This window comes from Coffea arabica, chromosome 4c (genome assembly GCF_036785885.1).
Source record: "Coffea arabica cultivar ET-39 chromosome 4c, Coffea Arabica ET-39 HiFi, whole genome shotgun sequence".
In the NCBI taxonomy this organism is placed as follows: domain Eukaryota; kingdom Viridiplantae; phylum Streptophyta; class Magnoliopsida; order Gentianales; family Rubiaceae; genus Coffea; species Coffea arabica.
In genome coordinates, this window is record NC_092316.1 from 15,541,461 (window position 1) to 15,558,349 (window position 16,889).

General features: G+C 36.6%; 1 protein-coding gene across 2 annotated transcripts; it reads right to left on the reverse strand.

Moving 5' to 3' along the window:
- Positions 1-1,922: 1,922 nt before the first annotated feature.
- LOC113742157 (protease Do-like 9) lies at positions 1,923-16,572 on the reverse strand. 2 transcript variants are annotated; one of them, XR_003460807.2, is made up of 9 exons: positions 15,795-16,572; positions 14,932-15,131; positions 14,658-14,838; positions 9,601-9,792; positions 3,679-3,814; positions 3,099-3,200; positions 2,948-2,998; positions 2,731-2,835; positions 1,923-2,612 (listed from the first exon to the last, which is right to left on the reverse strand). XR_003460807.2 is itself a non-coding variant. In XM_027269897.2 (9 exons), exons 1-9 carry the CDS (start codon positions 16,444-16,446, stop codon positions 2,514-2,516), a joined length of 1,815 nt encoding a protein of 604 aa, XP_027125698.1. In that variant the 5' UTR covers positions 16,447-16,570; the 3' UTR covers positions 1,923-2,513. The 2 variants fall into 2 exon arrangements, 1 of the variants encoding a protein (XP_027125698.1); XM_027269897.2 differs by having other exon boundaries at positions 3,582-3,814; positions 15,795-16,570.
- Between the last annotated feature and the right edge of the window lie 317 nt (positions 16,573-16,889).

A 16,889-nucleotide genomic window follows, 5' to 3' on the forward strand; every position in this document is an offset into this window, starting at 1 on the left:
ATAATCGACCAACTAGAATATATGACGAGAGATCTGCATTTGATTCAAGTATCAATGACTATTATGGACACAATTATAATTCATCCAATAGCACTAATGATAGTTTGCACTATCAACAGTTCGGTTACTACCATAAAGGTAAGGAATTTAAATCAAATCCAGCACCTTTGTCATATTTTAATCATGACTCATCTAGTGCGTTATCAAATTTAAAAGATGAACAATATCATTTATACATTTCTCCCCATTCACATGAAGAAAATCAAGTGCAAATACCATATTCTTACTTCAACAGATCGAACGATCAGTATAATTTTTAACCTGCTCGTCATTCTACATGGAATTAATAGGCATGTAAACAAAGTAAAAATATTTCTTGCTATATTTGATAGAATTCAAAAATTATACATAATTTGTTAATTTTAATATTTCAGTGATATTTATTATTTTTTTATTTTAAAAAATTGAGATCAATCACCTAAACACCACAGTTGATCAACGTAAGATGAAACGTAAACTAAAAATATGGTGGAAATGCTGGCTTCTTATGTTGGTATTTAGTAAATGGTGATAATGTCTATTGAAAATATGGTAAAAATGTTTATTGAGAATATGGTGATAATGTAAGTATTTAGTAAATTTAATTTGATAATTGTGCCTTTTATGATATTTTCTATTTTTAGTAATTTTTTCAATTTTTTTGAAAATTTTTATGTGATATAATGTGCGTATCAGCCAATATCCAACCGATATACCACGATCGACATGAAATAACCACGACTGCGACAGCAAACCATGGTTGAGACACTGACAGATCTTTATTTTCAATGTAGAAAGGCCGGAGATATATGGAAAATGGCCCCCATGCAATGGGATGCATTATATGAACACATAAGAAACTTCAAGAGCCAGCGTACATGACTGCTGGAAGCAAGGAGAAGAAAGGAGGGCATGGAACACATCGCTTTGACAGTGGATATATTGTGGGAGATATAGAAGGCTAAAAATAATAGGGAGTTCAAAGACAGAGAGACACCCTATGGAAGTAATATGAAAAGCAGTGAATGATCGGGAGGAAAGGAATCCAAACAAACCCAACACACACAAACACAAATGAGCATTTCAGAAACAGAAGGAGCTTCTGAACAAGAACAAAGGTATGCAGAAGAATAAAATACACGGAAAATATGTATGGAAGTAGGACAACACAAGAAGGGTCAAAACATGGGGATTCGGATTTCTGTTGAAAACAACTAGAACCAGTTGCAAGCAGCATAGAAACTAAGGGAAAGAAATATTGGTTCTATGATTCTGGACTACTGGCAAGCCATTAAAATGGCATTGAGTAAGGTGAAGGAACTAGGGTGGTAGAGTGTTAAAGTCCACACATCTTGCAACCCAATCGTAAGTCTAATCAGAAAACCATCCTCAAGCGACATCAGAATTTCTCCACACCTAGAGGACGTCAAGGATTTTAGCTCAATGTTTAGAAAATGCTCATTTGATTGTCCAAATATTGAACAGAATAGACTTAAGTAAAAGATTGAGCAAACTTGCTCAAAGTATAGCTTTTGATGAGGAATTCCTAGACCCTTAGTGTCTTAGTACACTTCTATATAGCTCATATTGAGCCCCTGCTCATTAAGTGTATTATACTTTTGCCATTAATAAAATCTTCTATCATTGCAAGGAAAAAAAAATCTGGGCAAATTCTAAGGAGGATTAAGGGAAGGATACGTATGAAGTTGATGCTCTATATCTGTCTGCATTAAACAAGCCTTTGTCGCAAAATCATAGAGCTGCAGAGAGTAAAAGGATAAACAAGTATGTACAGATAAACATACCTGGTCATTAAGAAGGCAAATTTGCAATGTATGCTCTGAATGTGAGAGAGACATGGCCAAGTAATATGACCCTTCATCTGAATTCAACCTTTAAAAGGCATGCTTTAAATGATCTCCTAACTGAAGGTGATAATGAGATGTATTTTGACTAGTAATAATGATTCATCCTTGAGTCATTCTTCTTACACTGGATGGGTAAGCCTTCTTACCCTAGTTCCCATTCATTTCTTCCTAATATTTGTCTGAACAAACTGTGCATGCCAATAACTAGCAACATTTGTTCCTTAACAAAAGGGAGTTGGATTATTCCCCTAAAGGGTAAGAGCAACAACCTCCAAAACCCCAAAAAAAAAAGGGATACTGAAAGTAAAAGACAAAAAATAGAAATAAAGTAAAACAAACACCTGGGAGGCAACAAGGATAGAAAGAGAGATTGCAGAAGCTTGCAAGTTGACTTCTTTCTCCATTATGCCACCTCATTCACTCATTACCTACATTTGATTATCATAGTTTAAAACCATACGTGACTAGCTAACTAAAGTCCCTTCTACAGCACTGCACTGATTGATATCCCAGATCCTTATCTCTCAAATAATGTGAAATAATCGAAGCAGAAGAATACTAGGAAAAATGACTGAAGCAAGTCAGATTGTCATGCAAAATCTGAAGTCATATCTTGAGGTCATCAGACATGGCAGAGGGTATACAGTGGGTTGTAAGAATGTCCAATGTTGCAGCTTTTGCACCCTTAGTCTGGAGGACCACAATCTGCCAAAAAGAGAATTAGATGCAACAAGAAGCAGTCTGCAGAGCTGTGTGACATGTCTGGTGCGATTCTCTGTGTGTGTGTGTGTGTGTGTGAGAGAGAGAGAGAGAGAGAGAGTACTTGTTGATATTCCAAATCAAATTGCAAGAACTCATCATTGCAGCTCTCTACCATACTGGCCAGGTTCTTCAAATTTTTAACAGGCTTACCATTGAAAGCCAGAACCTGAGAGCCCCAAAAACACGTATGAACACACAAGGATAAGTATGGTAAGCAAATATCACAAAATAAACATGTCATGAACTTGTAGTGGAAGCAGTGGTATAAAGACTCAAACCTGAGTATTAACGATGTCCTCGTACCCAATATTGATGTCAGCGACGAGTACCTTTAACAAATTTAAAATTGGAAAGCATACGGAAGGTAAGCAGAATCCATCACTATAGCATGCTCTGGCCAGTCAATATTAGAGAACATAGCGAGAGAACCTGGGAAACCACAACAATTTGTTCATCTGGTGATTTGGGCATTTCATGTAGGAGTTTGTCCAGAAGCTTGACTGGAGCTTCATACTCGTAGTCCTTTCCATACTGCAGTGTACATTTAAATGGTTTAAACCAGTACCAATAAATTCAAATGTTAAAAAAATCAAAATTCCCCAAGTAAATGAAGGCAAAAGGACAAGGATGTTCATATGCCTTTAGAGTTCAAGAAAGCAAACTACAAGATAGCAGCAAACACACAACAGTTCCTTTGGAATCAGCAATTAAAATTTCAGGTCAACAAGTGTCTACCAAATGATGAATTCCAAAATCCAAAATCAAATATGCCAGTTTCCAAAATTATGGTTGTTAGGAAAAGATACAAGCTCCAAGGACAGCACCATGCAACTCAAAATTAAAACACAATGCTCACAAGAAGAATACATGATTATGCCATCTATCCATGTTATATTGAAACAAAATAAGCACCTCAGATCTCAGATATGGAACTGATACGGTTGTAAACACAAATCCAGCAATGATATAATATGATGGAGGTTTTCCCTTGTTGTGAGCTGGAATCAACCTTCTATGGGATGCGAGTTTAATATTGAATTTGATGGTCTCGGAATTCCGGAGAACCTTGATTGCTGCACTGTCTCCAGTATACTTCTGGGATACAAGGTAACTGAACCCAATTCGTTCTCCATGCCTAAATGGAACTGAAAATCAAAAGCAAGTAAATGATAATCATGATAAACAGAGACAAACGTAAAGATCAACTGTTAATCGGCTGCCATAGCCCAGGACAGCAAAAGCTACAATGCCTCCTTTAGATACATCATAATTCATAAAGAAGCTCACCCAGCAAATAGTGTCAATCCCAGTGTTTGAGATGCATGACAAAAAAAAACTGCCCAAGCTCACAAGGCTCCAAACCTAATTGAAAAAAAATATAAAAAACATAACAACAACAAGGCTCCAAACTGACTTCAACTGGAAAATCCAACCTTCAACGAAAAGTCAAATATACTCTCTTTCCTAGTCACTATATGGCAATTCACACTGCAATAGCTGCAAGAGCCTATTTCTTTTTAGTGTATGCTCATCATAAGAATGTAAGCGGGCCTTCATCCTGACTTGTCTACACTCAGTGACACATATATCCATCAAATGGGTTACATTATCAACATGAAGGCTACAACAGATAGAAAGTCAACATACTTCAATTTGCGAGAACTAACTGGAGCCATTTGACTCCACTAACATGCCAACTCTTACATATTTAAATCATCAAAGATCACAGCTATGTAAGGAAACATATGGATAAAGGTGTAGACTTAGAATCAGCTAAATGTGCAAAACTAAAGTAAACATACCCTAGATAGATAGGTTAACTATGTAAATATGCACCCCCTCCTTCCCTGATGCACAGGACTCTCTAGTGGGCTTCAAAGCTCAGAAAAGGATAGCCACTAACTTATACAAAACACAGAGTAAAAAGAAGGATGATCAAGATAATTAATTCTCCCAGAAAAATGATAATAGCAGAAAGAATAGCATCCTTCAGAGGCAAGATGTGAATCGTTAAACAAAAACAAATGTTTTACTATTAAACATTCTACTTCAGCATTAAAGAACAAGGGCATGCCGACAAGGAAATAATCTTATGTAACACCACAACTGGAAGTTGCAAAGTATTTTGAAGGGGACCACCAAAAAAAATTTCCCTAAAATGTGCAAGGAATCAATCCTTTGTTTAGATGAGGTGGCTTTGCTATTTACCATGTTTAGATGAGGTGGCTTTGCTATTTACCAGTGTTTTAAAGAATCACAGGCTTCTTTTTTCCCCCTTTTTGGTGGGGCTATATGAAGCAACTTGACAAGCATTTGCCAAGGAGATTTGAATCACAATGTATGTTTTTTTATTAAAAAAATTGTAATATAATATCCAACACAATAAAATATCTAGCCAAACAAAAATCAAACACAGAAATGCATCTACCTGAAGAAACTTGCTGAGCGAGAACAAGATTTGATCAGAAAAAATTTGATCAGCAGCAATAAAGGGCAAGAAGCGGTGTTCACCAATGTAGACAAATTTTTAACAAAGTTGACAAGCAGGATCTAAAATGAGCAATACTAATCGCCTCAACATTTCTTATCTCTCATCTTCTTGCATTTTACAAACAACACTCTGAACTTAATAACCTTTCAAATGCTTTTGAAATGAGAGCAACACTGCACGACCATGAGCTTGACATGAACCCGAAAATGATAAAAAAGCAGATCCCAGTATCCACATTGAGGCCTTTTTCTCAATAGCTTATGAAAAGCTATAAGCAGCACTTTTTAAAAGTTAAAAAAAAAAAGGCTACTTTTGAAAATTTGTTATGTTTGAGAAGCTAAAAGCTTTTTCCAAAGGCAACCCACCTGCTTTACCAAAACAGCTTCTCTTAATTTGAAAATAAAACTGCTTTACAAGGTCAAGAATAAGCCCTGAGTATTGACCAAGAAAGGTTAATGTTTCTTCTCTGAATAACTAAATTTTCCACAAAGTACCTAAAATTTTGATATTTAAAGGTTGATAAAACAAGTAGGCAGTGCACTTAAACAAAGTTCTCAACTATTTTAGTTCCTCATATCTCTACCTGCTATCAACCTCCAAAGCAAGATCACAATTTTTCATATTCCTATCTGCACTCAAAATCTGCCATCAAATGTACTCTGAAGTCCACTGACTCCATCTTAACCATCTAGACTGAGACAAACTAAAAATGGGCAGCTCTTAAAGGTATTGTTAGATATCCAAGTTCCTTTCTTGCTGCATGTCCCCAGATGGGGTTCTGTAACAGAAGAGACAAAATTCAGTTAATTGTTTAAATGCTTTTTTGTGCGTGTGTTTGTATGCATATTGACTTTCTTGTGTTCCTAGAGACGAACAAAGAATCAACTGCTCCAGATTTGGATTGTCATTTTAACACTCTTTCTAATGAGCTTGGAATAAGCTATCCAAGCCCCTTGAATGAAGAAACATCCAACAATATAAATAAAATTCACGAATTAAAAGTTGGTGTTAGGTCAAACTGGAGCAAGATTTATGATACCCATAATCCACATACAACATTATCTAATTGCCCATAAACCTTTAGGCATCACACCTAAGGCAAGATTGTATCAGAGTCTTCAAGAAACAAAGTTTGCAGAAATTTGTTAACATACAAAAACACCCTCTCCTCTTAAATGAGAAGTACAGAATATAGTATCCTAAGCTCTTCCATTCCAATTAGGATTCACCTGGTCAGAATAGGAACTAAACTCCTTTTACAAGATTGATATTAAGTCCAAATCAGAATAGATTTCTAAGTCACTGAATGACCATATCCTAAATTACTAATTACCAAGACAGAAATTTCACTAAATACTCCCCACGTACTAAAATTCAGAAGATATTAAAACTCTTAAAATTACTAAATACTCTCCACACACTAAAACTCAGAAAATCTTAAACCTTAAACACGTACTTGAATATACTTAAGACATAATTGAACTCTGATAAACCTATTCATCTTTGAAAGTGTGCCTAATTGAAGCTCAAGCAAATTCTGGAAACCCTAAATCTTGGATTTCTTCAGCCATTTGTCCTAGTTGCACAAAACTCGACCTCAAACTTCGAAATTCGAGACTAAAGAACCCCAAGGTTGGAAATTCGCCCATGAGATAGAAGCACAAGACCTACAAAATATTTCAAAAAATTTGGAGATGGCATAGTCTGAATGTTGTAGTAGCATCTCCAAAGACAATCAATTTTTGGAGCAAATAAAGTAGAAACCTTGTCTTGGTTTCTCTCTGAACTCTCACAACCTTCGATTTTACAGGGAATTCATTCAGATTTTGCTTGGTCCCGACTTATCCAAATTTATGTCCATGAATTCCTTTGGTCAAGCAACATCATCATCCACCTGCATTTCTGAAATTTCCTTGACAAGCAAATCCTCTTTTGCTTCCACCTTAAGATTTCCTTTAGAACTTTGAAAAACTATTATTTTTTTCCTCCTCATCAAGTGAATTAAGACCCTTAAGCGATTCTGAAATTTCAGGCAATTCAAACTTGACGCTGATTTAGAATCAGCAACAAAATTTCCGAATTTTCAGCCTCAAAGGATTAATAACCACATCCTTTTCTGGTTGTTGGATCACCAATGAACAAAACTCTTCTTTCTGTCGTAACGGCTTCTCAACTTCATCTGGTTCGTCCAACATCTGCTGTCCAAAACTATTGGCCTTGGAGCTGCTCATGCAGTTACTAGGTTTTTTCATTATCAATCCACCATTAATAAATTTCCTTAATCACAGTTCAGCATCAACCACACCAACAAAGGCATCTTAATATGATAGGTTGCCATCATTCCTTTTTTCCACCCTGAGTGGCCAGGCATTGCTGCATAATGGCTTATTATTGAGCCATTGCAATTGTAACAGTACTGGCTGAGCCTGGGCACTTGTGATTTGCCCACCAAACCCCCCCCCCCAAAAAAAAAAAAAAACCTTTGTCTTTTTCTTTTTTTTTTTTCTGTTTCTGCACCACAATTCGAACCAAAACCTCCAGGCAAGGTTCTGGTTCCAGGAGACAGTTCCTATTCTGGTTCAAACTAGAACCATGTCCACCCCTACGCCTTAAGACTTAAAATTCTAATTCTATATTGTAACAACATTTGAAGAGTTAAATTCACATCACTCTAAAACTATCTTGAGATCCTAAGAATAACCATCGACTAGGGGTGGCCATCATTGCAGTTCCAACTGGAAACTGCACTGTTGCATAGCAACTGCAGTTCTTCCTATCAAATCCAGCACCTGAAACATGAACCATGATTGGAACCTCACCTAGAGGTTCAGGTTCGAACTGTGACCCCAACAAAAATGAAAAGGGGAAAGCGGGTTGGGGGCAGAGGTCACAAGTAGGCTGTGGGCAACAGCCCAAGCCCAGATGTTACTACCGCAACTGTTCAAGATTAAGCCATTACTTAGCAATGACAAGAAAGAAGGTAGCTACGGATTGTTTTACAAACAACTAAAAAGCAAGCATCCTCAAGAGTTTGATACTGACAGAAAACAAATGCAACTTAGCAGCGTCACTACTTCTAAGCTTTCTTTAATTTGATTGACTGATGAAACAGAAAAGAATGAATTAGCAAAAATGCTGGCTATCAAACATCTATCCATTGATTTTGGTAAGCAATTAGGTGTTATTAACTATTGTCGAAATGCTTTGAATCCTCAAGCTGGATGTGCTGCTAGGACAAATTCTAGCAACTGCAGCATAAACTCTGGAGATGGAAAAAACTTTTGGTGCCCATGAAAGTATTTCAGATTGACACCTGATCGAAATTAATTTCCAAAACACTAGAAATTCGAGCATGCGTGAATGATTGGATTCAAGTAGAGCATAGATATCAAGAAATAAAGAAAAGTGAAGATGAAGAGTTCTTTCACACAAGCATCTATGAGATCGAGTTATTGAGATGTTTTTCCCTTCTCATCTTATTGTATTTACTATTTCGTATGAAGAATATCAAGTTCAAGTATCAACATTCAAGAACATTATGCATTTTTTTTCTTTGCAAAACAATAAGAATAGAAAAAATATGAGGTACCTTTTCCTAGACCGTGTTATCATATTTCTTTTTCTTGTTGCTAACAATACAATAATATAAAGTTCTAGTATTCTTCTGAACTCATTGCCTTTATTTTTGCCTTGTTCTAAATTCATCATCTTATTACTTGGAAATCAATTTAATAAACGTAAATGTAACCAGAAAGAGCAGTAACTGTACCCAGAAAAAACTGTAACAGTAACCTTTACAGTTAAGGAACCAACACCGAAACCATTCCTAACCGCAACAGGCAGTTCCAAAACCATAGTGATGTCTATTAAGGGGTACTTTGGTCCTTGTAGCTAGGAAATTTTCAGCCATTGTACGATTGAGCTTTGTTTAGTTATTTAATTGCAACATAGATGGATAAAAAGGAACAAAGAAATAACAAAGTTACCATCCTAATATGATTTATAAGAGGAGCTTCCATCAAAGCAGTAAACCTCCACCATACCCAATAAAAAGGAACAAAGAAATAAAGTGGTTGTCACACACATATTACTATGCATGGGACGAATAGGAAGGAGTGTTCTTTAAATAAGGAATACCATCAAAGTTGAATACAACATAACATTCAAGTTTTTTAAAAATAATATTCTAGAAACAGAACCCATTACAACAATAATAAAGAAAGCTAGAAAATGATCAAACAAAATAGAAAAAGAAGAGAGAAGAAAGACAAAACAGAATGAGAGCTAATGTATGTGAATAACTGCAATACAAGAATAAACTATAAAGAAATCCGGAAAAGAAGAGTGACAATCACCAGTACTAAAAGGCATACATGAAGTTAAGTTTCAACAAACTCAGTGCCACAAATGCAAGTCTAACAAAAGTATTACAGAAATTACCTGTTCCATCATTTGCAATGTCAACTCCATCAAAGCTAAGGATAATATCTGATGGCTTCAACAAATCTGATTCTGGAGCAGTAGGATCAATTCTTCTTATACGAACACCCTTCTGATCAGGTTTCATTCCCATTGATAATCGTAGATCTGGATTTTCCATCTTCTGCCACTCAACCCCAAGTATTGGGAAACCTATAACAGGATGAATGATGAAAATTTCCTAACACAAAATGATTAACAGTTCAAGGCCTTAAAAGAAAACCAGCTAAAGCAGGAAAGCACGAAGACTACTTTGGAGAGATGCTTTGTACATGACTACAATGTTTTCACAGAATTTTACAGCTCCTTGTGTACTTCACCTATAAATATTAGATTCAACCAATATTTGGAAGCCATCTACCTAAAAGAAAATCTCGACCCCTTGTCTTCCTATAGGACTGAAGGTGAAATAAAAAGATACGGTAAGTAAAAAATTGTTCTTCCTCAGTCAATCAACATGAAGCTCAAAAAAACTAGACTATCAAAGTTTGACCACCTGAAGCTAGACCAAACTTGGTGATTTTGTAATTTATCCCACTATATTTGCTATATTTGCTAAAACCCTGTGGCAAATATCATTCAATCAGGCAACAAGTTTTCCAAAACATACAGGGAACAATGGATTTAAGTAATATACTGCCTTTTCTTTTAAATTTCTTTTCATTGATCAAATGCATGCATATTTTCAGATTAAAGACTTAACTTGCAGAGGCACACTGGATGTTAGGCTGTTCCAACCCAACCAGCCCACTATTCCAACCAAAAAGAATAGAAAATGACAGAGGAACTAGTGTGCGCTATATTCAAAATAAGGTCACCATCCTTAGCCTCCTCTTCCCTATCTCTCCTCTTTCTTCCTCCCACGGATGTTTTGTACTAATTTCATTAACTAATTGAGCAAATATCTCAGAGATTGGAAGAAGAGAGGTTGTGAATAAATTACTGAAAGAATAACCTCAAGCAACGTAAAACTTTTAACAAAGAAATCACGCTACTTCACACATGGAACCAGCTTAAAGAGTACTGATCAAGAATCTAAGTTTAACGAATCAAGGTCCTGAATTGAAATTCTGCATGGTTGAAGATAATTGGATGAGAAATATAGACAGTAAAATTTAATGCTAGCTCAATCTACACCATCTACCCAGTTTGGCTTCAGCAAATTAGCCAGCGTACCCATATTTGAGCTTTCAAAGAATCACTTTACATTGCTGATTAGTCGGAGTAATTTCAAGTGAAGAAAAGGAACAATTTGTTTTGTTAACTTTTCCCAAAACCATGAGTACCCAACACTATCATACATTGGATTAATTCATGAATCATCAAATAATCCTTGAAATTTTGGAAAAGTTATGTAAGCCAAAAGAATATGCCCAATAATTAGAAAAATAAGTGAATTAGCCAAATTAATCCAATTATTAATTATTTTAACAGTATATCTTGTTTATTACAATCAACTTACTCAGATATTGGTCAAGACGGCATTAGGAATAAATCTTGTCAAAGATTAAAACTAGCTAAGGCATTGTAGAAAAACATTCAACCTTTTTGGAGCCAATGACTGAGAGAAAGTAGTGAATTCCTGGTCAAAACACGTATGTAGAAGGCCACATCAGATTTGTCGCTTTCTCACACACTAACACAAAAAGTAACAGCACAAGCTGAAAGGACAAAGACAAACATGCATTTGTGGATCGATGACCTGTACTAAGCTAGGCCATTTATACATTGCTCAAGAAAGTCAATGCAGCATAAAGCTCTTACCGTATATTTCTAATTTTGTAGATTATATCTTCTTCACGTGACATTGTTGTCAACTTTTAATTCGTCCAATATCTTCGGTAAGGGACAAGTGTATAATTTTAACTATTCAGGGGAGTAAGGCAATTTAATGAAACAAATTTTGAAAAAGTTCAACTCTTCTAGCTTAATAATCAAATTTTCAAACTGCAACTCCAGTTCAAACAACTGCAATAAGTCAATTGAACCAGGTAAATATTATTCAGGGCTTAGAATAAGATCTAAACAAGCACTTTAAGGTTACATGCGTCTGCTAAGATGGTTATTTAAGCTAACAAGTAGCTTTGGTAACAAATTTGGGACTGTATTTTTAAAGCTCCCTTGATGTACACCTAACTTCAACACTAAACCTGAAAATTGTATGAGCAAATTTGTGTAAATTTCTTCTAAATGTAGAAGACATTCAATATTCCTTAGTATCTTTCCCGCACATAACTAATAGTATGAACAATGAATGATGAAGGAATTTGCAGCTTAACATCCAGGAGAGGCAAAAACCAGCTACCATACAGAATATGGGACCTTAGTAGGTCCATGTTGGGAAATCTTGCAGCCCAAATCATATGCAGACCAAGAAATCTATCCCTGTTAGGACCAGGGACACAACTTACTTCTCCAATTCTGCTGTTTCAAGCCATATTAGTTACTTCTTCTAGTCAAATACTTAAGCTATATTAATCTAATGTCCAATTTGATGTAACCAAAGAAAATACTTCATAGTAGGCAACTAGCTTGAAATAACATCAATTAGCGAGCAATTACAAAGTACATCACGACAAAAAACATGGGGCTGATTGTAGAAAGTGGGTTTTGTAACAAGTAACATTCAATTTTCAGATATTCTGAAGCAAGTCTTCCTAGGAGTGATTCCTCATTGCTAGGGATCAATAACAAAGTACACCACTACATCAGCAGAGACTTGTACTAATAGATAGTTTTCACATGTAAGACTTCATAAACAAAAGACTTTATGGCAAAGTCGAAAGGATAGACAAGTCACTTATGCTACCTTTTAGTGGCCTGCTTGAACTCAAGCTGTGGCCAAGTGTCAACTTCCAACCTCATTAAATTCCTTAAAAAGAAGAAAATCTTAGACACTCCATTCAACATTCTTAAGCAGCATGACCCAACAATTATTTCTGGATGAAGAGCTAGCAACATTTTAGATAGATGAATTAAAACGTGAAGGGTTGGATGCACAACTTCCATAGTGATCATTAACCATGAATGCTTATTGACATTTCTTCATAAGTTTGATAGAAGCTTAAGCACAATAAGATTGAGGATCAAGATAAAGAAAATCCTTCTCAGTTTAGACAGTTATTCGTATTTCTAAAACCTGAAAAATTTCATGCATCTATATGTGTGTGTGTGTGTAAACAGTTAAAAAAGTTTTAAAATGTATCAAGCTAAGGCCCACTCCGTGAGCAACTTGTGCTCACCATAGTGGGAAGTATGACTTCCAAACAACGTTATTGTTAGTATCTTAAATTAAAACACACAAGTGCATAACCTTATAGAAATTCTCTTTCTATATTATGATTTTGATACAAAAGCAAGCATTTGCTGCTCTCAGTGCTGCTTCCCTGCAGCTGAACTGCCCTATTGTCAAACTATTTATCCAAGAATTTTCTCCAAATCTAACAACTAAGGAATTTCTCATAACTTCTGTAACTGCCAGTATCCATCATGTAATTACATATGTGAATAACATTGCACCAGGGAGTCCATCCCGATAGACTCATTTTTATATCATCCTTGTGGCTCAAAGTTGAAGACCAAACAAGAAGTCACCATCAACTTGTTAAACTAAGACATTCTACTTAATAGTTGTGTATTTTACCAAATCAAGGTGGCAAATGTACAAAAGTTAACTACCTGCACGTGCTGTTACTACCGCATCATGATTTACCACACAGAGGAAGGCTCGTGACCCAAGTTCTGTAACTTTTAGCAACTGGATGAGATTTGCAACCCAGTTAAGCACTTTATCACCAAAAGTAGATTTAAGATCATAGTAAAAGTTGGCTGAATACATTGAGCTGTCATTGAGTTTGAACAAGAAAGTCTTGCCACAATCATTTGTGGACATTTAGCTTTTCAAAGTGGTAGCACCTGAATTACCAATCTTTAGTGGGCATTTGACTTGTTACCTTCCTACCATACCAATCCTGTGGAAGGCATTTAATGGGTGAAATTATTTGATTAAACCAAAGTCTAGAATGTAAACAATATGTAATAAGACTGTAGTCGAGAAGCACATGGATGTTGTTCTCGAGAACTAAGATTATCGACTTAACATAAGCCTTTTCAGCCTTTCACTAGTCTTTTGTTTTCCCCCAGCAGCCTTTCACTAGCCTTGAGTGGATATATAGGGTTTAAGGATGATGTTGTCTAAATATCCATATTGATTTTCCTCTCATCAAAATATATGCATAAGACCATCACAAGCACATGGATTTTCCTCATGATCTGCATAAGTTCAGAGATTGACAACTATAAGTCGGCCCACCATTATTTGAATTGAATCTGTTACAACTTTGTTTGATCTGACTTAATAGCTTAATTACAAGAAGAGTTTCCAAATCCAAAAAAGGTGCCATACTTTTGACTTGGCATTTAAAGCGAATGCAATAAGGTAATAATGTCTAGAGATGTTACATTAGGGTTTAGGGATGATGTGGTCTAGAGACACACATCGATTTTCCTCTCATCATAAGATATGCCTAAGAGCATTACAAGCACATAAATTTTTCTCATTATCCGTACATAAGGTTCACAAGCACATAAATTTTTCTCATCATCACAAGCACATAAGTTTCAGAGATTGACAACTATAAGTCAGCCATATATTATTTGAATCACTTCTGTTACTACCGTGTTTGATCTGACTTAATAGCTGAGTCTTGCATTTAGTTACAAGAAGATTTTCCAAGTCCATTAAAGGTACCATACCTTTGACTTGGCATTTAAAGCGAATGCAATAAGGTAATGATGTTGTCTCAAACTTATTTCTACAAAGTATTTTGTACTTTCATTTAATAAAAAAAAACTCAAGCTACAAGAAAATTGACAACTGGAGACAAAAAGGCCAAATTGAACTTTACAGATTACACATGTACAGGGTGATTGAGGAACATTGACAAAGAGATGGCAGAAAAAGCAGAGGAAGCGATACAATAGAACACCAAGAAGTCCTACAGCACTTGAGCCCATACCAGTATATGCTCCATTCTTCTCATAGTCTTTAATGAAGTGCAAGATGACGGGAGTTGGTATGACATAACCAATATTCTCCACATCCTCGTGTTTAAGGGATTGAAATGCAATACCCACGCAATTACCCTTTTCATTGAAGGCAGGACCACCAGAATTTCCAGAGTTTATGGCAGCATCTATCTGCAAAAATCACCATAAATGCAAGAAACCAATTTCAGCAATCAGTCAGCAAGCATAAACTTAAGCATAACAGTCAAATGAAAAACAAAGTACCTGTAACCCCAGAAGTTCAGTGGATCCATGTACATAAGACAGAATTTCTATACGTGAAACAACACCACTTGTCACAGAAATCGTGTCTCCCCCAATTGGGTACCCAACAACTGTCACTGCATCTTGAAGTGCAGGCAAATCTCCAAATTCTACAGGGGATACCCCTTCCCAGAATTCATCATCCTCCACTGTAAGCATAGCTACAGCATCAAAGAAACCAAAATGAACAACAAAATATGGGGAACAAATATAGGAGACGATATCCAATAGATCTAATCAACATTCTTATTAACCTTTTAATGATTTACAACCAGAAGTATCTGAAGAAAGCAGCAAGGCAATTAACAATCGATCCTACATGCATCCACCAAGAACGAGCAATCATCCAATAGCTGCATTCGTTATCTTTTATTGCTCCCCCTTGTATGGTGGACAAAGTATAATCCTCAAGATTATCTCTTTTTTTTTCCCTCCCTCTTCCACTGAAAATCCCTAGTAACTTGAACCTCATGCTTTCTGCATCCAACAGGACAAGATTTACAAGCAACAAACTTATGCATCACCAACCCCACAATCTACATTAGGGTTACCACAATCCAAGCATTACTCTCCCCCTCCCCTCCCCTCCCCCCCCCCCCCAAAAAAACAACAAATAAAAAAATAACATTAATCTTTTCCCAAAAAACAATAGCAACCTTTTCCAAATAAAACAATCCAAGCATCAATTTTTTCCCCAAACAAATCCAAGCATCAGTCTTTTTGTTTGTCAAGTATAAAAAACGGCAGAATCATTCAGATAAACTACAACAATTAACACAAGAACTCCAAAAAACAAAGCAAAACACAAGCTTTCAGCCTCTTACCAATATCACATTCAGTTCCAATGGCAAGAACAGTGGCGACATACTTAGTATCCGATCCTCTCTTCTTCAATTTCACCTGCGTATAATGCTCGACCGAATGCGCATTCGTCAAAATCCTCCTCCCACTGATCACAAACCCACTACTACTCGAACTATACTGCCTCTTCCGCTGCCACGGGAGCGAAAAATTCGGCTCCGTGTGAACACAAAACACTTTCACCACAGCATCCATCGCCGGGACCACCCTCGCCGCCGCAGCAACACTCTCCCCCCCCGCCACCATGGAGGAGGAAATGAGGGAAGCGGTGGGGCCGTTGTTAGCTTTGTCTAGGAGAAGGCGAGTAGGGGAGGCGGCTCTTATGGCTTTGGAGGGTTCCGACGAGGGCAATTTCGTCTTCTTGGGTGGGCGACCACGGCGGCGACGCTCGTGATTGGACGACTGAGAATGGTTGTGGTGGTGGTGGTGGTGGTGCGGGTCGATGAGCTCGACGTTGCTGACGGAGAAAACGACGTCGTCGGAGTTAGCGGTCGGGCTTGAGCTCGGGCCCGGGACTGAGCCCGGAATTGTTGGGGTGTGGTTCTGGTCCAGTTCTAGCGTTTCCGAAACGGAGATTTTGGGCTTCCGGCCGCGTTTTCTTTTGTGGTCCACCATGATTCTTTGAAATTTGGTCAGTAGGTGAATTTGTGAGTGGGATAGTGTGTGAAAATTTTGCAGATTTTCAATTTGGAGGAAAGGAGGAAAGAGAGAGGGAGAAATGTTTAGCAGAGTTCCCTCTATTAAGCTCCACCAAACTGAGGGAAGAAGAGTCACCGGATACGACATCGTTTTGCTGCCTTTTCGTTTTGGTTTTTTTCTCGTGGTTTTATTTTTTTGGATAAAAAAAAGGGTTAAAGTAACAAGTTTGTCAGGAAGTTTGTATAATTTGTAAATTATGGGGAAAAAAATGTGAGTTGGATAGATGGTATATTATTCAATTGATGTAGAAAATGTTGTCTCACCTTTAAATTACTTTCATGGCCTCACTTCATTGTCATCACATTATGCAATTTACCTTGTCTTTGCTAATTACTAAATTTGCAGATGGACACAATGTT

Coding starts and splice junctions, on each gene's coding strand:
- LOC113742157 (XM_027269897.2), bottom strand. CDS start 16,446: ATGGTGGACCACAAAAGAAAACGCGGCCGGAAGCCCAAAATCTCCGTT. Junction 14,839..14,931: donor CTGAACTTCTGGGGTTACAG/GTACTTTGTTTT, acceptor TGATTTTTGCAG/ATAGATGCTGCCATAAACTC. Junction 3,815..9,600: donor CATTGCAAATGATGGAACAG/GTAATTTCTGTA, acceptor TTTGATTTTCAG/TTCCATTTAGGCATGGAGAA.